The sequence below is a fragment of the Leucoraja erinacea genome, chromosome 18 (assembly GCF_028641065.1).
Source record: "Leucoraja erinacea ecotype New England chromosome 18, Leri_hhj_1, whole genome shotgun sequence".
NCBI classification, from domain to species: Eukaryota; Metazoa; Chordata; class Chondrichthyes; order Rajiformes; family Rajidae; genus Leucoraja; species Leucoraja erinaceus.
Genome location: NC_073394.1, coordinates 35399691 through 35425231, shown reverse-complemented (window position 1 = coordinate 35425231; position 25541 = coordinate 35399691). Strand labels below are relative to the sequence as shown.

At 43.0% G+C, this 25541-nt stretch overlaps 1 protein-coding gene across 1 annotated transcript in view; it reads left to right on the top strand.

Annotated features, from left to right (window-relative positions):
* Positions 1 to 11945: 11945 nt before the first annotated feature.
* si:ch211-236l14.4 (SITS-binding protein) overlaps positions 11946 to 25541 on the top strand; it is a 62983-nt gene continuing 49387 nt past the window's right edge. Inside the window, exons 1-2 of the mRNA XM_055649842.1 lie at positions 11946 to 12929; positions 24181 to 24352. Of these exons, the coding sequence (XP_055505817.1) occupies positions 12465 to 12929; positions 24181 to 24352 (637 nt within the window). The 5' untranslated portion in view covers positions 11946 to 12464. The remainder of the gene's footprint in view (positions 12930 to 24180; positions 24353 to 25541) is intronic.

Genomic DNA, 25541 nt, shown 5'->3' with positions numbered 1-25541 from the left:
CTCGGGACTGACTTTGAGCCCCACCACGGGGCGTGGACTTACCATCAGAGCCGATTCCTTGCCTGGGATCGATGCTCCAACAGCGGCCTGTGGACTTCAACATCAAGGAGCTCGCAGTCTCGGGAGAGATTGAGTCGGGAAGCTCCAAAAAAAAAAGACGTTCGACTAACCCCGACCCGAGGTAGATCACCCGTCAACAAAAAGTTAGAGGCCCCAACTGCTGGAGGACAAAGAAGGAAAGAGTTGAACTTTTTTTTGTCTTCCATCACAGTGACGAATGTGGAGCAGTCACTGTGGTGGATGTTTATGTTAAAATGTATTTTGTGTGTTCTGTTGCTTTTTATTAGTATGACTGTATGGCAAATCAAATTCCTCATATGTTACAAAGCATACTTGGCTAATAAAATAAGCATGAGTATGAGTATATTTAAAAGCAGTATATTAAAAATATATGTAAATTAAATATTTACATATAAATCAAATACTTTTTCTCGCCACCTTTAGGTGCTTGAAGTATAATTGCACCATTCCCTGCCTCTGTAGGTAAGGTAGCTGAGCAAAAATCATATTATCCATCATCAGATCCATGTTCTGGGAGAGCAAGGTACCCACCCATAACCTCATCCTGGAGCAGAAAAGACAAACTGAGAAGAGAGAGTCATGTATTCTATCAAACCATTCCCTGACTAGAGGGAGGAAGGGAGTGGTCCACTCTGCTTCACATTCACACCAAAAAAACAGGGATAGTGTGTAATCCTAGTATTGCAAAGTAATTGTTCCCATTATCTTGCCCTATAACGAAGATAGTTGAAAAGTGCAGGAGAATTTGAAAGCAGTGCGTTTGGCCCAGTCAGCTGAAGACACTTAAGGTGAGAAATGGGAGCAAAGCAGAACTGCTTAAAAGGTAAACTGTGTGTGTTCTTTCCCCCTTCAGCGTGAAAAGAGTGTACAGTTTGACAGCAGTGTGATTAGCCCAATTAGCTGAAGGTTGTTAAGCTGAGAGGCAGAAAAAAATTAAAAGGAACTATTCTATTGGTTGCAGCATTCAAATTAGGCAATGTAGCAAATAAAAACAAGGGAAGGTGTACTAAAGCAGCCTATTGGGAGCCTGTGTGTGCATGCATACGCGTGTCTTTGGCTCAGGAACTTGGGCGCTGCTTGGAGGTCAAGTTCGAGTCTTTCTTTGGCTCAGGAGTCTTAGTCGCTTCGTGGAGGTCAAGTACGAGTCTTTGGCTCAGGAACTTAGGCGATGTGTGGAGGTAAAGTGCGAGTCTTTGGCTCAGGAGTGCTGCGTGGAGGTCAAGTGTGAGTCTGGCTCAGATGTCTTCGACAAGGAGGCAGAGAAAAGAAGATTATCTCAGGTGGATAGTAATTTCAATTTACTCTTTTGGGCAAGTCTCATTGTTTAATTACTGGTTTAGTTGCAGTGCTGATGGCAGGTAAGTTGGTACAATGCTCCTCCTGCAGGATGTGGGAAGCCAGTGAAACTGCTGGCATCCCTGATGACTACACCTGTGGGAATTGCTTCCAGTCGCAGCTCCTTAAAGAACTGGAGCAGTAGCAGGTTGACCACAGGACCATCCGGGGAAAATTACAGCTTCTTGGACAGGACATATAGCAAGGTCATCACACTGAAGGTCCAGGAAGAGAGAAGGTGGGTGACTACGAGGAAGAGAATTATACTTGTAGTGCAGGTGATCCCAGTGGCCATACCTCTTCAAAACAGCTACACCCTCATGGGTGCTGTGCAACAGGATGACACATCAAGGTTGAGCAGCAGTAACAGGCAGGTCTGTGACACCAAACCTTGGTGCTGAGGCTGCGTGGGGAATAGTGGTGAGGCAGAGCCATAGTGGTAAGTGACTCTATAGTTAGGGGTGCAGATAGGAAAGCCTGTGGCAGCAGTTGAGACTAGGATAGTGCACTGCCTCCCTGGTGCCCCGGTCCAGGATGTCCTGGAGCAACTGCTTGACATGCTTGAGGGGGGAAAGCAGCCGGAAGTCGTGCGCGTTGGCATGCACAACGGAGTTAGGTGAAAGACATAAAAGCAGGACCTCCAGGGTAGTGATCTGGGATATCTTCCAGTTCCATGTACTAGATGTAGAGTCAGTATGGATAGAACTGAGGAATTGTAAGGGTAAAAAGACCCTAATGGGAGTTATCTACAGGCCCCCAACAATAGCCTGAATACAGGGTGCAAGTTGAATCAATAGTTAACATTGGCATGTCGCAAAGGTAATGCTACGGTTGTTATGGGAAATTTCAACATACAGGTAGACTGGGAAAATCAGGTTGGTGCTGGACCCCAAGAAAGGGAGTTTGTGGAGTGCCTCCGTGATGGATTCTTATTGCAGCTTGTACTGGAGCCTACGAGGGAGAAGGCAATTTTGGATTTAGTGTTGTGTAATGAACTGGATTTGATAAGGGAACTCAAGGTAAAGGAGCCATTAGGAGGTAGTGACCATAATATAAGTTTTAATCGACAATTTGAGAGGGAGAAGGGAAAATCAGAAGTGTCAGTATTAATGTTGAACAAAAGGGACTATAGAGCCATAAGGGAGGAGCTGGCCAAAGTTGACTGGAAAGATACCTCAGCTGGGATGACAGTGGAACAACAATGGCAGGTATTTCTGAGAATAATACAGAAGGTGCAGGATCAGTTCATTCCAAAGAGGAAGAAAGACTCCATAGGATGTAAGGGGGCGACCGTGGCTGACAAAGGAAGTTAAGGACAGTATAAAAATGAAAGAGAAGAAGTATAACATAGCATAGATGAACGGGAAGCCAGAGGATTGGGAAACCTTTAAAGAGCAACAGAAGATAACTAAAAAGGCAATACGGGGACAAAAGATGAAGGTAAGCGAGCTAAGAATATAAAGGAGGGTAGTAAAAGTTTCTTTAGATATGTGAAGAGGAAAAAATTAGTTAAGACCAAAGTTGGACCCTTGAAGACTGAAACAGGTGAATTTAGGGAAAGTACATCTCAGACCCGCAAACGCTCAGCATAGGAGCACCGCAAGGCTGCATACTCTCTCCTCTCCTCTACACCAATGACTGCACCTCCACAACACCTCTGTCAAGCTTCTCAAGTTTGCGGATGACACAACCCTGACTGATCCAGGATGGGGAGGAATCTGCCTACAGACAGGAAGGGTCACAGCTGGCATCCTGGTGTCTTCGCAACAATCTAGAGCTCAATGCTCTTAAGACAGTGGAATTGATTGTAGACTTTAGGAGATGTCCCCCTCCCCTCCCATCTGTGGAGTCTTTTAAGTTCCTGGGAACCATCATCTCCAAGAACCTTAAGTGGGGGGCTACCATCGACTCCACAGTCAAAAAAGCACAACAGAGGATGTACTTCTTACGGCAGCTGTGGAAGTATAATCTGCCACAGGTAATGATGGTCCAATTCTACACGGCCATTGTAGAGTCTGTTCTCACCTTCTTCACCAAGGTCTGGTTTGGCTCAGCCACCAAGCACGACACCTGGAGGCTGCAGCGAATCGTCCGATCAGCAGAGAAGGTTATTGGCTGCAACCTTCCGTCCATTGATGAACTGTACACTGCAAGGGCCAGGAAGAGAGTGGGCAAGATCATCTCTGACCTGGCCATAAACTCTTTGAATCACAGATGCAGTTTAATGTGGATAAATGTGAGGTTATCTACTTGCAAAAACAGGAAGGCAGATTATTATCTGAATTGTGTCAAATTGGGAAAAGGGGAAGTACAAAGAGATCTGGTGGTCCTTGTTCATCACTCACTGAAAGTAAGCATTCAGGTACAGCAGGCAGTGAAGAAAGCGAATGGCATGTTGGCCTTCATAATAAATGGAGTTGTACTGGGCCCTAGTGAGACCACACATGGAGTATTGAATGCAGTTCTGGTCTCCAAATTTGAGGAAGAACATTCTTGCTATTGAGGGTGTGCAGTGTAGATTCATGAGGTTAATTCCCTGGATGGCAGGACTGTCATATGTTGATAGAATGGAGCGGCTGGGCTTGTATACTCTAGAATTTAGGATGAGAGGGGATCTTATTGAAACATATAAGATTATTAAGGATTGGACATGCTAGAGGCAGGAAACATGTTCCAGATGTTGAGGAAGTCCAGAACCAGGAGCCACAGTTTAAGAATAAGAGGTAGGCCATTTAGAATGGAGATGAGGAAAATCTTTTTCACCCAGAGAGTTGTGAATCTGTGGAATTCTCTGTCTCAGAAGGCACTGGAGGCCAATTCTATGGATGCTTTTATGAGAGTTAGATAGAGCTCTTAAAGATAACTGAGTCAGGGGATATGGGGGGAAGGCAGGAACGGGGTACTGAATGTGGATGATCAACCATGATCACAGGCAGATGGGACTAGTATAGAAAGGAAGAACAGATGCTAGTTTAAACCGAAGATAGACACAAAAAGCTGGAGTAACTCAGTGGGTCAGACAGCATCTCTGGAGAAAAGGAATAGGTGACGTTTGGGTCAAGACCCTTCTTCAGACTAGTTGGGACATATTGGTCAGTGTGGGCAAGTTCGGCCGAAGGGCCTGTTTCTACACAATTGGGCCCCACACCTGCTAAGGTCGGCCCTGTCAGTAGCTCAGGCAATCGCATTTTTTGTCCTTTTCCTGAATTTAGTCTGATATTGAATAAAATACCATCATTTTCCTCAGATAAATGCTGAAAAAATTGAAACTATTTTCCTCACTCCCTGCCGAAACTCTTGTTTCCAAGCCACTCTGTTGTATCTCTCATTGGACCCGATTTACTTGGCAGGTTGCAATCTCAGTCTGAGCTACTGACTCCTTTTCCCCAACTTCCAGGATGACGTTACTCATTTCAATAAAATTGCTCATTCCACCCTGCCTCTACAGTAAAACCTGTATTTGTGCCTTTATTACCTCCAAATGAGTATTTTAATGACCTTCACTTCATAGCTTTTACTTCATTCAAAACTCCTTGGAAGTAACTTACTTCTAACTAAATTATGTTTACTGCCACCCACGTGCTCACTTACCCAGTTCTGCAAAGCGTACAATTTAAGATTCGCACACCCATTTTCAAATTATTTCATGACCATGGCCATCGTCCAACAATCCAATGCACCAGCACTCTGCATTCTTCTTAATCTGATCTTCAGTACATTATCACGTTCCCTTCATCACACACATTACCTAAGCCCTGAATTGGGGTGGGAGATTGCAACCTTCACGTGGTCCACCCTGTTTCGACGAATGCAATCAACCCGGCGTGCACAATCAAATAAGATCAAATAGAACAAGTTGTCCTATAACTTTAGGCTGTGTATGCCATACGCAAGAAGAAGAGGCCCTGAATTATGGAATCTCATAAACCTGCCCAATATCTGGCATACATTAGTGTTGTGCCCAATTAGTAAAAAATGTTTGCAGTATAATTCGGCTTAGCTTTATTTTGTGCCTTCAATAATCCTTTCCCCAGTAGGGGACAGCATAATACTGCATTTGGATTTAATCTGTCAATTACGGTGCCCTCCATAATGTTTGGGACAAAGACCCATCATTTATTTATTTGCCTCTATACTCCACAATTTGAGATTTGTTATAGAAAAAAATCACATGTGGTTAAAGTGCACATTGACAGATTTTAGCAAAGGCCATTTTTATGCATTTTGGTTTCACCATATAGAAATGACAGCAGTGTTTATACATAGTCCCCCCCATTTCAGGGAACTATAATATTTGGGACACATGGCTTCACAGACATTTGTAATTGCTCAGATATGTTTAATTGCCTCCTTAATGCATGTATAAGAGAGCTTAACGCTATTCTTTCCTCCAGTCTTTCCATCACCTTTGGAAACTTTTATAGCTGTTTATCAACATGAGGACCCAAGTTGTGCCAATGAAAGTCAAAGAAGCCATTATGAGACTGAGAAACAAGAATAAAATTGTTAGAGACATCCGCCAAACCTTAGGCTTACCAAAATCAACTGTTTGAAACATCATTAAGAAGAAAGAGAGCACTGGTGAGCTTACTAATAGCAAAGGGACTGGCAGGCCAAGGAAGACCTCCACAGCTGATGACAGAAGAATTCTCTGTATAATAAAGAAAAATCCCCAAACGCCGACAGATTGTCCGACAGATCCGACAAATTGTCCGACAGATCAGAAACACTCTTCAGGAGTCAGTTGTGGATTTCTCAAGGGCCTGTCCCACTTTCCTGAGTTACTCACGAATTCTCCCGAGTTTTCCCCTTGATTCAAACTCCGAGAATTACGGTAATAGGCAGCCGTAGGTACTCGGGGCTATTTTTTTTACTCATGGACATTTTTCAACATGCTGATAAAACGTCCCGACTTACCTGATGCCCCGAGTACCTACCGCTGGCATTACGACCCGCTGCAAAATATCAACGGACTCGCTACGGACTCCTATGGACTCGCTATGGACATTCTCCGAGTTTGAATCAAGGGGAAAACTCGGGAGAATTCGCGAGTAATTCGGGAAAGTGGGACAGACCCTTCAATGAGCACTGTCTGAAGAAGACTTCATGAACTGCCCAAGATCCAAAGCATACCACCTCATTTGTGTGTTATGTCCTGGGCATAAATGGCTGCTGAAGGTACTGGCTCACTTATCTTCATTGATGATACAACTGCTGATGGTAGTAGCATAATGAATTCTGAAGTGTATAGACACTTCGTATCTGCTCAAGTTCAAACAAATATCTCAAAACTCATTGGCCGGTGGTTCATTCTACAGCAAGACAATGACCCCAAACATACTGCTCAAGTCAATCACCCGATCTGAACCCAATTGAGCATACCTTTTATATGCTGAAGAGAAAACTGAAGGGGCTAGCCCCCAAAACAAGCATAAGCTAAATATAGCTGCAATACAGGGCTGGCAGAGAGCATCATCAGAGTTACACCCAGTAACTGGCGATGTCCATGAATCACAGACTTCAAGCAGTCAGTGCATGCAAAGGATATGGAACAAAATACTAAACACTACTACTTTCATTTACATGACATTGCTGTGTACCAAACATTATGGTGCTCTGAAATGGGGGGACTATGCATAAACACTGCTGTAATTTCTACATGGTGAAACCAAAATGTATAAAAATGGCCTTTATTAATATCTAACAATGTGCACTTTAACCACATGTGATTTTTTCTATTACATATCTCAAATTGTGGAGTACAGAAGCAAATAAATAAATGATGGTTCATTGTCCCAAAATTATGGATGGCACTGTAAGACCGAAAGGTCTGAATGACAATCTAATCTCATCTAATCTAATGGAGAAACAGCAAAAGCAATATATTGTAAAGAACAATTTCCAAAAAAAAAAGTTCTAAAATCCTTTACACAATGTGTCAAACAAAATGTTATATTGGGTTTCACAAAGGGATAGGATAACTAGACGACCAAAAACATGGTCAAAGGGAAATATTTTAAGGAGTATCTCAAAGGAGGAGTGAAGTAGAAATACAGAGAGATTTACAGAAATAATTCTAGATCTTGGGGTATTAACCTTGGACTGAAATAACAGGGATGATTAAGGACCAGAAGTGGAGCAATGTGGGTATCCCATAGTTGGAAGAGTTTAGAGATAGGAAGGGGTCAAGATCAAGGTCAAGACTGTGAACTTAAAATGTAAGGCATTACATAAATCGTCCATGCTAGGTCAGCACTACAAGTATGAAGGTGAAACTGGAACCTTGAGCATTTAGGACATGCATATCTCACATTTCTCCAGAATAGAAAGATAAATGTGGCCAGCAATGATTGAGAGGAACAGGGTGTAAATGACCACATCAACAGCATGTGAACTATGGGTAGAGTCCATGATTCTATGAAATAGGCTGCCAGTGATGATGCGGGTATGTGTCCAAATTCAAATTCATCTTGGGATTAAATATAACACCTATGCTACAAACAGATTGCTCAGTATAAAACAATAAGAAAATAGGAATTAGAGTTTACAACAGTGAGTTAAGTCTTATCAATATTTAGTTGGATGATTTTTTGGATTCAACACCAGAGAAGCACTCTGTGGAGAGGTCAGTTGGAAGCTGACGGTTTGCTTACATATGTTATTGAATGGGAGCAGCATGGCTGATGACTAACAGGAGGAAGACAAGAATGTAAGAAAAAATATATTATTTATACCTCCAACCTCCCAGACCTGATCTCCCATTCAATAGCATAGCTGATACGTTCTGCCTATAACTTTGACTTGCCTAGATCCAAAACTGTCAGCTTTGAATATACGCAACAACATCATCCACAGCCCTGGGGACTAAGTAAATTAACTCATGTTACGAAATTTCACCTTATCTTCATCATACAATGCTTATTCTTTGACATAGAATCTCAAGCACACTACTACACTCTCCAGCTTAAACCTCAACATTTATCCTATCAGTCCTTTTCAAGCTCACATTTAAATAACTTCTCATTACATCATTTAAACAACCTGACATTTTCCTACATTTTCCAATACCAGCATACTCATTTCGTTTGACTATATCCCATTATAGACATTTTGTATTGTCCTCACAACTCATGTTGAAGAGGACAATGAGCAATGGATGAAATCTGCTCTAATGCGTTTCTAGTTTATTGAGGAAAATAAGACTGGAGATAACGATCTCTCTCTGAAATCTTTTACTTTTGTCCACTGGGTTATGATAGAAATGTCCCCTTATCCTTCCCATTTTTATAATCTCTTCCATCCCCATAACTGCTTCTTTCAGTTCAAGACTTTGTTATCTTAAAATGCAATTGTTCCATTATTAGCTGCCTGACCTTCAGCTGCCAAAGTGCTAAATTCCGGAATGCTGTCCCTAAATCTCTGTATCTCTATAAATCTCTTTCTGTCTTTAAAACAAACTATTTGATTAAGATTTTGGTTGTGTGCCTAAATATTTTGTCAATAATGCTTCTGTAAAGCTTGTTGTTGTTACAACAAGGATGTTGTTCAAGGCATATATCTGATACCTAATATCCCTGACAATTTATTCAGAAGATAACATGCTTTATTAAAAGGGGGAGTGGTATATAATTAGTTAAGGGATTAGAAATAGAATAACAGCGAATGGATATTTGTTCTGAATGGAGAGATATGCAGTGGGGTTCCCCAGGCATCAGTATTTGAGCCACTGCTTGTCTTGGTATATGCAAATAACTAGGAAGTACACGTTGAAGTCTGTAATGTTACCAAACTTGGCTACACAGTTAATAGCCAATAGGCAAGGAGCAGAATTCAGGGCCTCATAAAAACGACTAGTAAAATAGGCAGACACATGATATATGCAATTTAATGAGGGTTTAGGAAGTGATACACTCAGGGAGGTATCAAATGCAGAATAAATATAATCTAAATGGTACCAGTTTGGGGAGTAATGTATAGGGATTATGGTGTAGTATGAAGGTGAAAGAGCAGTAAATTATGCAATTATGAAAGCATGTGAGATATTTGCAGTTGTAAATAGGAGCACTGAATATTACAACAAGGATGTTATGGTAAGATCCTAATAAATCACTGTTAGTTCTCAGCTGGTCAATTGGATATTTCAAGGCAGCTTAGGTGCAGCAGATTTCCAGATGATACTGCACTGAGCAACTTTAGTTTTATAGATGGACTGGGATTGTTTCCCTTGGTTAAGGAAAATGTAATGTATGTCTGCAAAAATAATGATTTGAGAGAGTAGGTGGAGAGAAACTATTTCTTCTGACAAGTGGGTTGGCTTGTAAGAATCATAGTATTTACATAACTTGAAAGCAAACAAGGGGCAGGAAATTGCCACGCAATGTGAGAAATATGGTGGTGGTGAACTAAATTGGCCAACTCTTCCAAAGGGTCAGCACAGCAGTATTGGGCCAAATTGCCTCCATCATAAAATTCTACAATTTTAAGATACCCAGAGTTATTTTTTGGATACTTTACACAAGACTTTCAATTATTGGATTAATTAGGCTGACAATTTAATAGATTTAAATTTTACAATTCGAAGGGTTTCAGCCCGAAACGTTGCCTATTGAAGGGTTTCGGCCCAAAACATTGCCCATTTCCTTCGCTGCATAAATGCTACTCCACCCGCTGAATAGCATTTATGTGTACCAGCATTTTTGTGTACCTTCGATTTTCCAGCATCTGCAGTTCCTTCTTAAAACAACTCAATAGATTATCTGGGCAGTCATTTTGTTAATTTTCAGGGCTAGTTAATTGATGAATTCCCAACTTGACCAATAGTTCATCTCTGGATTATTCCTTAGGCAGATCAGTTAGAAATTCCCCAACAGTTCAATTAGTAGATTCTTTAAGGTTAGTTAATGAATTCCCCAGTGAGCCGCTTGGTAGGTTTTTCAGGATAGTTTGGTTCCTTGGAATAATTACAGAACAAAGAACCGTATAGCACAGAACAGGTCCTTCCACAATGCTTGTGTCGAACATGATACCTAGCTGATCTCATCTGCCTGCACATGATTCATAAACCACAATTCCCTGCACTTCCATGTGCCTATCTAAAAGCCTTTTAAATGTCACTATCTGCCAGCACTGCCACCCCTGGCAATGCATTCCAAGCCCCCATCACCCTCTGTAAAAAACTTGCTCTGCACATCTCCATTAAACCCTCCCCCTCTCACCTTATAACTATGCCTTCCAATGTTGGACATTGCCACCTCAGGTAAAGTTAATGCCCTTAAACCATCCCGATCACCTTCTTGAACTTGCTTTTTGTCTCTCCAATTGAGCCCCGTGCTCTTCAACCTCTCATTGATCACCTTCTACAAAACCCTCCACCTGATCCCTTCACCCTATCCTCCATTGAGGATAAATGGGATCCTGTGGATAGGGTGAACTGTTTTAAATATCTGGGAGTCCACATCTCCGAGGATATGACATGGGCATCACACGCCTCAGCACTCGTGAGTAAGGCAAGGCAGTGCCTTGGCCACCTCAGGCAATTGAGGAAATTCAGAGTGTCTCCGAGGATCCTCCAGTGCTTCTATGCAGCGGCGGTGGAAAGCATCTTGTCCGGGAACATTACCATCTGGTTTGGGAATTGCTCTGCCAAGGACAAGAAGGCTCTGCAGAGAGTAGTGCGTTCGGCCGAACGCACAATGGGAACTTCACTTTCCCCCTTGCAGGAACTATACATCAGGAGGTGCAACTCCAGAGCCAACAATATCATGAGAGACCCCTTCCACCCCTGCAACGGACTGTTCCAGCTGCTACGGTCAAACGCCTCCGTTGCCATGCGGTGAAAACGGAGAGGTTGAGAAGGAGTTTCTTCCCAGAGGCCATTCGGACAGTAAACGCCTATCTCACCAGGGACTAACTCTACTGAACGTTTCTCCTTCCATTATTTATTATGTAAAAGAATATGTGTGTTATGATTGTGTTTATAGTTTGTTTGGTTGTTTGTCTTTTGTACAAATGTCCGCGAGCATTGCCACTTTCATTTCACTGCACATCTCGTATGTGTATGTGACAAATAAACTTGACTTGACTAAACTACCCAAACTCCCTCCAGCCTCCATATTACTGTTTGCTTGCTCTCTTTTGTCAAGTACTGCTCTCCATCTTATCATACCCTCTTGTCAAAACCCCACCCTGTAAACTGCTGCCCATCTCCCCACCAGCGACCATAAACATGCCTTCGATTCCCTGGACCAGTTAAAAGCAATACTTGACCCGAAACGTGACTGATTCCCTTTCCACAGATGCTGTCCGATGTGCCGAGTTTTTCCAGCATGTGCATTAAAAATTTAACTCTCACCCTAATCCTTCCACCTGGTACAATGCCGACCTTCACTGAATAAGGGTCTTGAAAGCGACACCATTCAGTACCGTCTGGCTAGGCCACAATGGGGCGCTTTACCAATTTGATAAAATTGCTCCCGACCGTTGAATCATTGCTGGAATGTGAAGATGACCCCAGGCTTTATTCTCTATTACAAGCCCTCCTCCTAAAACTCTCTCCGCGAATCTTTCTCCTGCAATGTTCAGACAGCTCGTGGAAATCTCTGTCACTAAGACAGACGATTCAACGGGGAGCGTCGACACTCGTCTATCTTCGGCTGGTGCACGGAGCCAGACCACCAATGGCCCCTACTCCTCTTAAGTTATTATGCAGCCGGGTTAGACTGAACTCACGCTCTGGGCGTAATGAGGGCGCTATGTAAATGTTGTTAGCTGTGCAATTAGTACTTTCCCTGCCATGTCACTGGATTACCCGCGGACGGCAACTTTGCAGGCTCCCCGGCAGCGTGAAGGGGTTGTTTTGCTTTACTCGGGCGCTGCTCGGTTCGCTTGGTCCGGCTCCAGCCCCAGCCCGGGTCTAGTGCCGCAACAGTTCAGCGGCACTTCTCACCGAGACCTCTATCGGAGCGCAGCGGGGAGCACGGGGCTCGGGGGAGGAGCGGGGCAGTGCAGCTCCCGCGGCGCCCGCGCTCCGAGCCCAGCGCCGGGAGGGGATGGTGAGACGGGCCAGAGAAATGGCCAGTGCCGCCGGCGACTCCAGCCTGGACCCGGGCATCAAAGAGATGAACGAGACGTGGAAGGGGGCGATCGCCTGCCTGGGGGTCGCATTGCTTTTTCTGATGACCATCGGCGTCCTTTACTGGCAGGTGGTGGATAAGCCGCACACCAACTGGGTACTGAGGGGGCAGCTCAGCGGGCTGGCGTGGGACAGGAGGAGCCTGTCCTTCTCGCTGATGTCCCTCAGCCAGGACAAGACTTTCGCTCACATCGACGCCCGCCACTTGCCCAACCGAGGAGTCACCCTGCTCAACAACCTCTGTTGGTTCAACACAACCCAGTTCTGCTACACATGGGACGGCGTGGCCGAGCTCCAGGTGTCCCTGGATACACCGAACCAGAGTGTGGCGGAGTGTTACCGGGTAGAGTGGACACCTCTCCATTGTAAAGTGGCGCTCAAGGTAACCCCACTGCTGACATGTCACAGGCAGATGGTTCTCTTATCTGTTACGGTGCAAACTTGGCAATGAACGGCGGGTGCACTGATCGCGTTTAGTTTTCTACAATTAACAAAAACAGACCGTTCGGCCCAACAGCATGTTTCACACCAGCCTCTTAGCAATCCTTTGCATGTGCCACAGAAGGATACACATACGTATTACATAACTATCAGCTGTGGCTCAGTGGTATCACTCGCCTTTCTGAGTCACGAGGTTGTGGGTTCAAGTTCCACGCTTGAGACCTCATACAAGGTGAGTGCAGAGGGAGATGCTGTGTCTTTGGAGGAAATAGTTCCCTGACAAAGGGTGCACATTGAAAGGTTGCTCCACTTTCAGAGAAGCAGTTATGAAATAAGGCTGCATGAGAGGCAATGTATTGTCAGAATGCAATCGCGAGACAGGACTGTCCCGAGACGATATTAAGACAGTGTAGCGCTGCCTGACGAAACACTATTGAGGCAGTACTGCTGGATACTGTAGCAGTGCTGCACTGTTTGATGGTACGGTACTGAGGCAGTGTGACATTTTCTGATAGAACAGTATTGAGGCAATGCTCCACTGTTTGAAGGGGCAATATCGAATGCGCTGCACTATTATAGATTTTTTTTTGGGTGAGGTATTATTGTTTGTTCTGCACCGTGGGAGAGAATGTCCTTTGGATTAGAATTTAGGATACAGTCAGTTCAGTAAGGAGTTCAGTAAATACTGCCTTTCAGAGGGATCAATGTTTTTTTTATGCAGGCGTATTTTTGCACTGATCCCATAAAGACATCTAAAAATATATCAGTCTCTATGTTAAATATGCCAAATTAATATGCATTTTTGGTCTAGGGAAGAGCATTACAAAGATTCTCTACCCTCTGGGTGAGGGTATTACTTTTAGCACTCGGAGTGGTCAGAGTGGTTTTAAGACTGTGGCCCCGTTGTTTATTGACTTGTAAACAGTGAAACATCATATCTGTGTCTACCATCTGTCTACCATTGTTAAATATATTTGTATGCTTCAATGTCTCTTATTTTTCTAAAATTAAGACCATAGATCTAGTTGGCCTATTCTCTTCTCGTCTGAGAAATGTGCCGTTCCAGTAATTGATCTGATGAAAGTTCACTGAACACCCTGTACTATCCCACTATCTACCCTGTATCCCAAGTAATGTTTTAATCTTAAATAACGATACCAGGCTTGTACACAATATTGTACACAATATATACACCAGAGCCCTACGTAATTGCAGCAAAACATTACTGTATATTCAAATCTTCTTACAATTACGTCAACCAATAGTTTGCCTTCCTACTTGCTTGGTGCACCTTTATGTTAACTTTGAGTGATTGTGTTTAAGAAGCCTCGGATCTATCTGAACACCAACACCTTTTAATTTCCTAAATGAGATGTTAATCAATGCATTTGTTATTTCCGGTGAATGCAGAAGATTACATGCCATTATTTAAAGAAGTGCAAAGGAGTTAATTCGGCAGTTAGAAGAATATTTTCCCTGCACTAAATTAAGTAGTACAGAAGTTTGATAGTTATCTCACTGTGCTCATCAGATCTCACTGTGCACAATAAGCTGCAGTGTTCCTAACATTACAACAGTTACCTCACTTCCAAAATAGTCAATATCTATATAAATGATTTTTTTTAATTTCTTGTCCATTTCTCTCTCGCCTTGCTTGAAAATGTTAGCAGACGATCTCATTAGGCATCTCAGAGTGCTTGTTGATTACTTGGATATGGGACACCTAAACTCCAAGTTACAATCTTGCCAATTCCCTGATTTGTATTTTTCCCAGCAGACATTATTATCAAATGATAATATTTAAAAATCAGAGTTGGTGTATAATGATCACTGACCAGTCTGTAGTGATCTATAGTAAGTGCACAATGATCTAAACTCGGGGTGTAACAATCTATATACAAAATATTATGATCATGGTTCAGTGTATAATGATTTAGAACCATATGTAATGACCATGGGTTAAAGCATGTTGATCTATAGTGAGTGTGTAATGATCATGACTTAATGTATAATACTCTAGCACCAGTAAATAACGATCTAGAGACATTGTGTAATGGAAGAGACCATTATATCTGTGCCAGCATTTGGGGTATTCCCATCAGTGCCATCACCCCCATCACTTATACCCTGGTCAGCTGCTCACTCTCTCATGCATATCAATTCCCTCCTAGTTTTCCTGCCACACATCTACACTTGTAATTTGCAATTGTTAATGAAACAAACCAGCATATTGGGATGTGGGATGAAATTGGTGTACTCGGAGAGAAACACATGTTGTCACAGAGAGAATATGCAAACTCCACATGGATAGCATTCAAAGTAATTATTGAAACTGGGTTGCTGGACCTGTGAGGCAACAGCTCTATTAGCTGTACAACTGTGCCACCTGCTATTGGAAAACTTGTTTCTCTTCTAAATCCACTAAAGGTCGAGAACTGAGTCTCTCTCTCTCACTTCTGGATTGCTCTAATTTGTGGAATGAATGGCAAAGCCTCTGGAATGAATTGCAGGTTCTAAGCACCAATCAAATGTAATGACTCTGAGTTTGAGTTCAATGATTCAGAGTCAATGTGTTATGATGTGTCAGTCCAGTGGTCCAGAATCTACCTGTCCTTCTTCACAACTTGTTCTGGAGGAACTACCTGGTCACAGTGGCGCAGCAGTAGAGTTGATGCCTTACAGCGAATGCAGCGCCGGGGACCCGGGTTCGATCCCGACTATGGGTGCTGTCTGTACCGAGTTTGTATGTTCTCTCCGTGACCAGCGTGGGTTTTCTCCGAGATCTCCGATTTCCTCCCACACTCCAAGGACGTACAGGTTTGTAGGTTGATTGGCTTGGTAACTGTAAAAATTGTCCCTCGTGGGTGTATAGTGTTAAAGTGCGGGGATCGCTGGTCGGCGCGGATCCAGAAAGCCGAATTGTATCTCTAAAAACAAAAAAAAACAAAAAAAAAGGGTATTATGATCAAATAATGCTCAGAGAGCCTTATTGCAATTTTACATAAGGAGCAATGATCCAAAATCAGTACAATAATTCATAATGTATATTAAAATAAATATAATCAACCTGGTTGATTTCATTTCCCTTCCCTATGAAGTTCCCTAAATCTGTCATATCCCTAATTACTACATGAATTTATATGTCTGTATATATCATGAAATAATTCTTGCATAATAGGATAGAACTCACTGTGGAAATCATGTAAAAGCTAGCAATACTCGTGTTTAGTCACATAGAAATCGGTTAAACACAGAAATCAGGATGTGCAAAGCTCCTCAAAATGTTTTCTAAAATTCACTCGGGCCTGGTGGGCTGGCAGCTCAGTCACTCAGGCCTGGTGGGCTGGCAGCTGACTCACGGCTGGTGGGCTGGCAGCTGACACAGCTTGTGGGCACACACACACACCCTCCATCACACACACCCCCTCCATCTCACACACACACACGCACACTCCATCTCACACATACACAGACACACCCTCCATCTCACACACCCATCTACCATCTCACACACACACACCATCTCTCACACACACACACTCAAACCATCCATCACACACACTCACACACAAAATATAATCTACTCACGCAGTTGAGCGCGGCCTCTCCCCTGAGCGGGACTTCCTCAGTGAGTGGGACTTCCGGAATGAGCGGGACATTCAGTTTAGGCAACACAGGGCAGACCAACCCTTCCATTGAGTTAAGGCAGCACAGGGCAGACCAACCCTTCAATTCAGCTCAAGCAGCACAGGGCAGACCAACACTTCACTTCATGCCTGTGCAGACTCGCAGTTCAGTTCACTCACGGCATAGACTCACAGTTCTGGACTCACTTATGGTCTTCCGGCGTGACTGGCTCACATCCGGCCTCCAGGGCTTTATTCTCCTGGTCCCCCGGAAGGGGCGTTACCTTCATCATGGTGACTGACAGGCGAGAAGACCAATCTGCTGATCTCATGATTTTTTTTAACATTAATAACATTTTCATTTTTTCACTGATCAGAAGAAACCTTGGGGCAGTTGGAGGAGAGGAGGATGGTGAGTAAGATGGCGAAAATATCATAGCTATATAGGGTAGCGTTTTTTCTAAAATGTATTTACAATTACAGCATAGACAGGAAGTGGTTAAGATGAGACTTTTAGTAATAATATAGATGTAACGTCATCTGACACTGTCCAGTACCCTCACCCATAGCTCATCTGTTGCTGATATCTTTATCTGCGGCTTTCTTGGTTTACAGGACTTGAGTAATCACCTTTTTTCCTTGATCAGCTTTGCTCTACCTTTTCTCCATAAAGCTATCATCCAATACTCTGATACCCTGCCCTAATATGCCCTTCGTTCATCTCTCACTCCAAGATAAGCAAGACCTCAGTTTTGAAATTCTAATTTTTGTCCTTTTAAATAATTTAATGGAAAGTGTTCTCCTATCTCTGTCATCTCCAGCCTTATAGCCAGCCCTCAGTTATCTGTGCACTTAAAATCTCGTTCCCTTGATCACCCCAAATGTAATTGCCATGCTTGACAGCCATACCTTCAGCCATCAAACACGATGGTCTAGAATTCCCATCTTCGTGCCTTTATCTACTTGCTTTAAGCTTCCATTCAAGCAACAAACAGTGCCGGAGTAATTCAGTGAGTCAGGCAACATCTGTGGAGGGAATAGATAGATGTGTTTCATGCCAGGATGCGTTTGATGCCTTCTTATATGGCCCAATACCAGTTTTTGTTTCATAATTTTAATTTTGCTATGTTAATTATGTTATATAAATTGAAGTAGTTGTGAATTCAGTGTCTCCTTTGGCAGTGAAGACTCGTAGATGTAAAGTTTCATTCCTACAAAATTATTTAGATCATTGTTTAAAAAAAAAAAATTCCGAGCGCCTTTTATCTTCCTCAATCTAATCTTTCCCTCTATCTTTATTAAATTGTTTTTAAACCAGATTTGTTATTAATTTATTCCATAGCAGAATGAGAATGTTGCTGGAAGAGCCAGCATCTATTGCCCATCATGGAGTTTTCTAGACGGGAGCTCTTTCCTTGCACTGTTGAAAATGTTCTCTTACCCTGCAGTTTATGAGGGCGTTCTAGGATTTTGGGCCAGTGATGTATTTCTCAATCAGGATAGTGCATGGCTTGATCCGAACTATTGCAGTTTCCCATGTACTTGCTGTCTTTGCCCCTAGGAAGTTGGAATGTAACAGTTTGTTGTTGCAGAATGTGATAGTTAGTCACCAATGACAGAGGGACTGAATAGTTAGATTAATTGATTACCAATATAGTGGGCTTTGTTCTCTCAAATGCCTAAGCTATGCCAATTAAGTGAAAAATAGTCCATCATATTCATCATAGATGGTGGAAAGGATTTGGAGTGTCTGGAAGTGGGCTACTTCCAGCAGTATCCGGATGCACCACCATTTTATCAGGATGCATCACGGCCTGGTTTGGAAACAGTTCCATCCAAGACTGCAAGAAATTGCAGCGAATTATGGATATAGTCCAGACCATCACACAAACCAACCTCCTATTAACTCCATGTATACCTCATACTGCCTCGGCAAGGCCAGCAGCGTAATCAAGGACGAGTCGCACCCTGGCCACTCCCTTTTCTCCCATCAGGCAAGAAGGATAGAAGTGTGAAATCGCACACCTCCAGATTCAGGGACAGTTTCTTCCCAGCTGGATCATCTTACTACAACCAGAGAGCAGTGCTGAACTACTATCTACGTCTTTGGTGACCCTCAGACTATACATGTTCGGGCATTGCTGACTTTGCACTAAACGTTATTCCCTTATCGTGCTCGATTGCAATCATGTATTGTCTTTCCGCTAACTGGAAAGCACACAACTAAAGCTTTTCACTGTACCTTGGTACACATAACAATAAGCTGAATTAAACCTAAACTTCAACCTATCCAACCTCTGACTTGGTGTCATTGCTGCAGCATTTATGTGACTGGGCCAGAGAAGTTTCTTTTCAGTGAGGACTCCGCACACTAGTTCTATCCTACACACTAGGAACAATTTACAGAAGCCAATTAACTTACAATCATGCACATCTTTGAGATGTGGCACTCCTGTATAAATATGTCCTATATACACATAGACTACAGTTCAGCCTTCAACACGATAGTCCCCACCAGACTGGCAGGGAAGCTACTGGAATTGACACCTCCCTGTGTGCCTGGGTCCTGGACTTTCTCACCGCCAGGCCCCAGGTAGTCAAGATGGGAGGGAATACATCGAAGCCCCTCACCCTGAGCACAGGATCGCCCCAGGGTTGCGTCCTCAGCCCCCTATTGTACTCCCTGTACACACATGACTGTGTGGCTAGGTTCAGCTCCAATTCAATAATTAAGTTTGCTGATGACACTGTGGTGGTGGGCCTGATCTCAGACAATAATGAGAGGGCCTACCGGGAGGAGGTGGCTGATCTAGCACTCTGGTGCCAGGAGAACAGCCTCCTCTTGAACATCAAAAAAACGAAGGAGCTGATCATGGACTTTAGGAGGGCACATCATCCGAGGACGTACACTCCATTGAGGATAAATGGGGATCCTGTGGATAGGGTGAACTGTTTTAAATATCTGGGAGTCCACATCTCCGAGGATCTGACATGGACATCACACGCCTCAGCACTGGTGAGTAAGGCAAGGCAGCGCCTTTACCACCTTGCAATTGAGGAAATTCAGAGTGTCTCCGAGGATCCTCCAGTGCTTCTACGCAGCGGCGGTGGAAAGCATCTTGTCCGGGAACATTACCATCTGGTTCGGGAATTGCTCTGCCAAGGACAAGAAGGCTCTGCAGAGAGTAGTGCGTTCGGGGGCCGAACGCACTATGGGAACTTCACTCACCCCCCTGCAGGAACTATACAACAGGAGGTGCAACTCCAGAGCAAACAAAATCATGAGAGACCTCTTCCACCCCTGCAACAGACTGTTCCAGCCGCTACGGTCAGGCAAACGCCTCCGTTGCCATGCAGTGAGAACGGAGAGGTTGAGAAGGAGTTTCTTCCCAGAGGCAATTCGGACTGTAAACGCCTTTCTCACCAGGGACTAACTGTACAGAACGTTTTTCCTTCTATTATTTATTATGTAAAATAATATGTGTGTTATGATTATGTTTATAATTTGTTTGGTTGTTCCGCGAGCATTGCCACTTTCATTTCACTGCACATCTCGTATGTGTATGTGACAAATAAACTTGACTTGACTTGACTTGACTTGATCTAATTTGTATTATTGCTGGCCTTATTAAATGGGTCTAAATGGATATAAAAGAAAAGCCAGAATAATTGGAATTGTTCCTGGTATCTCCTTACTGATGATGTTTAGTTATTGGTAGACACAAAATGCTGGAGTAACTCAGCGGGTGAGGCAGCATCTCTGGAGAGAAGGAATGGGCGACGCTTCGGGTCGAGGCCCTTCTTCAGATGTTTAGTTATTGTTGTGTATATAATTTTGTGACTGATATCAAATTAATTCTGTTGAATTGCTGTGGTTCCTGAGCTATATGCCAACTATTACTTGGATATTACCATATTGATGATAATGAGATTTTAGTGTGAACACTCATTTTTATATTTAAACAGCAGACACTGGATCAGAGGTGTGAGAATGTGCTATAGAAATATTGGTTACTGTATATTACCCCTCCATTAAGTAAGTATTGAATGCATCATGGTCACATTGAGTGGCAGTGCTGGCTCGAAGTGCCGAATGGCCTACCCCTGCACTATTGTCTATTGTCTAATGTCTATCATAGATGTACTGTTAAATACTGTTACGGTTTACCAAAAAGAAACAAAGTGGCAGAGTACCTCAGCAGGTCAGGCAACATTCCTGGAGAACATGGATTCGGGTTGGGAGCATTCCTCAGACTGATTGTAGGGAGGAGGGGGCGGTGGTGATAAGAAATCTGCAAGAAAGGAGCGGCAGGGCAAAGTGTGGCAGGAACAAGTGAACCCAGGCAAGGAAGATTTCTGTGTAGGCAGATGGTTGGATCAAAGACCAGAGATTAACGCAGAAGGTGCGAGACAGAGTCGAAAATTGTGAAGCCAAAGGAAGGAACATAGGGGAGGGGGAGGGGAGAAATAGGCTCATCCAGGTGGGGCACAGGGGAGGAGGAGAGCAAAAGAGGGGGTGTGGGGACAAATGGATGGATTGTTAGAGGTTACCTAAACATACAGAATTCAATGTTCATATTGCTGCAGTAAGCTGTCCAAATGCAATATTAGTGCTGGTCCTCCAGTTTGCTTGTGGCCACACTCTAGCAGTGGAGGAGGCCCAGGACAGAAAGGTCAGTATGAGCATGGGAAGGAGAGTTAAAATGGTTAACAACAGGAAAATCCAGGAGGCCTTGGAGGACTGTCACCGAGTCTACGCTTGGTTTTGCCGATGTACGGGAGGCCATGATATGGGGAACACTGGATGCAGTAGATGGGGTTAATTGAGGTGCACATGAACCTCTGTCTTACTTGGAAGGACTGCTGAGGTCCATGGATTGAGGTGAGGGAGGAGGTGTATGAACTGGTATTATATCTCCTGTGGTTCCTGGAGTACTAAAAAAACTAATATATTTAATTTATTGAAGCACCTTTAAGTGCTTAAATATATCTGCACATCAGTGACCAGAAACAGAACTGAATAAGTAAGCTATTCAAAGAAGCACAAGAAGCGCAAGAAGCCATTGTATGCAGATGCCGAGAAGTGTGTTAAGTTCTGGCTGAACTATTTCGAATCTTGTGATGTGGACTCGATAAGAAGAGATCAGACTTTAATCCAGATTAGAATTTTGAAAAGGGCTTGCATACGTTCAGAAAAATGAGAGAGCGTTTTCATGCCACAAACTTGGAGCTTGGAGAATGGGGAGCAAGGATCATTTCCCTGGTGATTAATACCTCAGTTTGTCTGACATTCAAAGCAGAAAATGCCTAATACATTAGCCATGAATCAAATTATTTAGCTATTCAGACTTTATTTGTGGATCCATGAAACAAACTGCATTGGTGTGAAGCATTGTATTGTACAGAGGTCAGGAAAAGTATGCAGGATTATTGTTGATCTGGCTAATCCACAGGCCAGAAATCTGGTAAACGGAGGGTGTAACTGAGTTGGCGAGATCCTAAAAATGGCTGAAGGATGTCCCTTTTTTTCAGGCTGCATACTTGTATCTTACAGCATAACTTCTGAGGCTCTTCGCCTCTTTCTTTCCAATTGTTGGAATTTTACAGGAGTGGATATCTTTAGCATCACCAAATGGCACTACAAGGAGATATTGTACAAAAAGTGATTAATGCTCTCCCCCTCCCTGACCGTTTCACCCTCCTCAGCTTGAAACCGAGAATGGCAGAAGGATCATTAGTATACAACAGAAATTTATTATACTTTATAGGTTGCTCTATAGGTCATTGTGGGATGGGAATAATTGAAATGCACATTTCTAATATTGTAGAATTTTAGGTAATTCTGCATAAAGTAATGAATATACGTAATTAACTGTCCGAGAATGGCTTTGGTGGCAGGGTAGAATTTATTGCTCATTCTTTAAAGCTTAGGAAAAGCAACAATGTCCTATCTTCTTTGATACAACAGAATGACTTACTGTTTCACTTTGAAGATTACTTAAAGCCAATCATGGGTAGTGAAGAGACAAATAGGTAGGTTTCGTTTCCTAAGGAACATGAGTGAACAAGCAGACAAGCCAACAATTGCAGAGTTAGTTTTTTTGATGCCTTTGTTTTGCTTCTATATTTATTTTCATGAAATAATTGAAATTCCATACCTCTTTATGAACTTGAATTCACTTCTTCCAGTTTGTTAGTGCAAGCATCTGGAATAATAGTTTGTTGAAATAACAGTGGAACTGCTATGCTGACATTGTTTATGGATTATATGTGTTTGTTTGGTAACCAATCAGAAACTTGGGTCTGATATAAATCCCTGCAATGGGGGCACAGCTCACATGGAACAAAGGGAAAAATTGGATTAGGAAACAGGAAAGGTTAGTGTGTTTGTCTTGCACTAATACAGGCTCCATTTGTCAGACCACATCCAGAGAAGGAACTGCCAACTGTACAGTCTGTATATTTTCAAACTGTTAATTTTAATGTTGGACAACTTTATAGTCGACAGCCAGTAGCGGAAACACTCAATGCCAGGACCCCACAAGTTCACATTTAAAGCGTTCAGCCTACTCTTAGATCCTCAGCACTCTTCTTAAATCAGTAGGTATTGTTTTCTGGGAGCATGTGGATAAATGCTAAGTGGAAGCTGAATCAAACTGTGACTGTCCCTACCATAGTGATTGGATATAGTGTGGAAGGAATTAAAGGTTGCTGGAGTGTATCTGGACTATGGAATGAGATTAGTATACCAAATTCACTTTTAATTTGCTGTCTTTCTTCCAGTCTTCTAATTGTCTAATAAATGTTGGGGAAAATCCGATCCATGGAGAACATTTTATCTTCTACAATTATATTTAATATTTTTGGCTATGAAGGAATTCAAGACTACAAACCATAAATATTAGTTTGCCATTAATAAGTTGCACTCAGTCAGCTCCATTGTGCAGGCCAGATCAATCTCATTCTGGTCACCAGACTCTATTCCAAGCCTAACACTACAAGAAATTACAACGTAGGCAAAAGAAAAGATTTAAGGATAAATAAAAAGAAACATTCCCACTGACTCTTGGGAATCTTTGACCTTTGAACATTTAGAAGGGAGAAGAGGTATTGCCAATCTTGAGTCCATGCACCAGAGGCATAAATAGAGGAATGTGTGAACAAGGTCACAAACTACAACCCACTGCCTGTCAGGCATTTCCTGCCCCATCAGGAGAAGAGTCTGCCAAATTGGAAGTCACAAAATTGGAATCTGAGAAACATTCCAAGAAAAAGAAGGAATTCAGTGAAAGCTTCTTTACTCAGGCGGCATTTACCTCATGGACTGGCTGTCACAAACAGCAATGGATAAATGGATTTAAGAGGAAACTAGATAAGCACATGAGGGGAAATGGCATAGGGCACATGGACTGAGTTAGATGAGATAGGAAGGGAAGGAGCTGGTATGAAACATAAACATCTACGTGGATTGATTAGGGTCAATGACCTCTTTTTGTAATGTGCTTTCAATGCTTTTCTGCTAAATCTGAGCATTGTGTAATTGGATTCCCTTTGACTTTTCTGCAGGATTGCTTCTCCATGGTGAATGTGTCGTGGTATGGTGGAGGGAGCACGCAGTTTCAGTACTGGCCCCTAAACAATGCCAATATCAACTCTCAGCCATTCATCATCAGTGACCTACACGATACTCCCATGGGTTATGGATCTGTATTGGAGAGATACTTCCTTGGATCAACAGGTGAGTTCTGTATAGAAATTGTACTGTTGAAAAATCCTGGACAAGCTGAAGTCTCAGAACTGGATGCTGGTTAAGCATAGTTAAGTTGGTCATCTTTGATGCCATTCTGAACTACTACCAGCCTGGGGAATAGGACAGGATAAGTTGTTGAAAAAAGCAGATTCACTTTTCTGGTTGGAGTCAAAGACTAGTAGAATCGTACAGTACATAATTGGGCCATTTGTCCTACCATGTCTCTGTCAACCCTTTAGCCTGAATCCCATTTACCTGCATTAGGTCTCTATGCATTGCCTATTCAAGTGTCCGTCTAAATGCCTCTTAAACATGGTGACTGTACTCCATTACCTCTTAGGGCAGTGAGTTCAGATATCAACCAGTCTCCGCATTCAAAACAAACTTTTTCCTCACTCTCACTTTAAACCTCTTATTTTTGATACCCCTACCATGGGGTGAATATACTGACTATGCCTCTCTTAATTTTATCTCGTTCCTCCTTCATAACAGAAACATTTGATCCCAGGTGGAATGTTAGTGAACCTCCTCTGTTCCCTCCCCAGTGCAAACCTACAATATGGTCACCTGAACTGCACACAGTATTCCGAGAACAAACTAGCCAGTTCTATTCACTAGCAAAATACAAAGTGCTGGAGGAACTCTGCAGGTCCGGCAGCATCTGTGAAGTGTATGGAGAGATGTTTCAAACCCTTCAAACTGATTGAAGTAGTGGGCCAAAAGCTGGGAAAGAGAGGTAGGGTGGGACAAAGCCTGGTAAGTGATAGGAGAATTCAGGTGAGGGGAGGGGGGAGGTCTGAATGGAAGTTGGGTGGAGTAAGTGACGAAGGCTTGAGACAAAAAGATGTCGGGTAAGAAATGGAGGGGGAGTGAAATGAAGGTCGAGGGAGGAATATGGTTGGAAGAGGAAAGGGGAAAATATAGGACTCGGGGATGGGAGGTGAGCGTATGAAGGAGGGGAGAGGGGCAGGGTGCCGGGAGGTGTGGTGGGGAAATGTGTACGCACCGGGATGGGAGGGGGTGGAGAGATGGGGGAAATGGAGGGTGGGTTGGGAGTTGAAATTGGGATTTTGTCTGGGGAAAGGAGGAGTGGGAGCAGAACTGCGGAAGACAGAGCAGAAATGATTTTTGGCTCCATCTACAACAGTAGGAGAAACCCATGTTTAATGAAAAAATG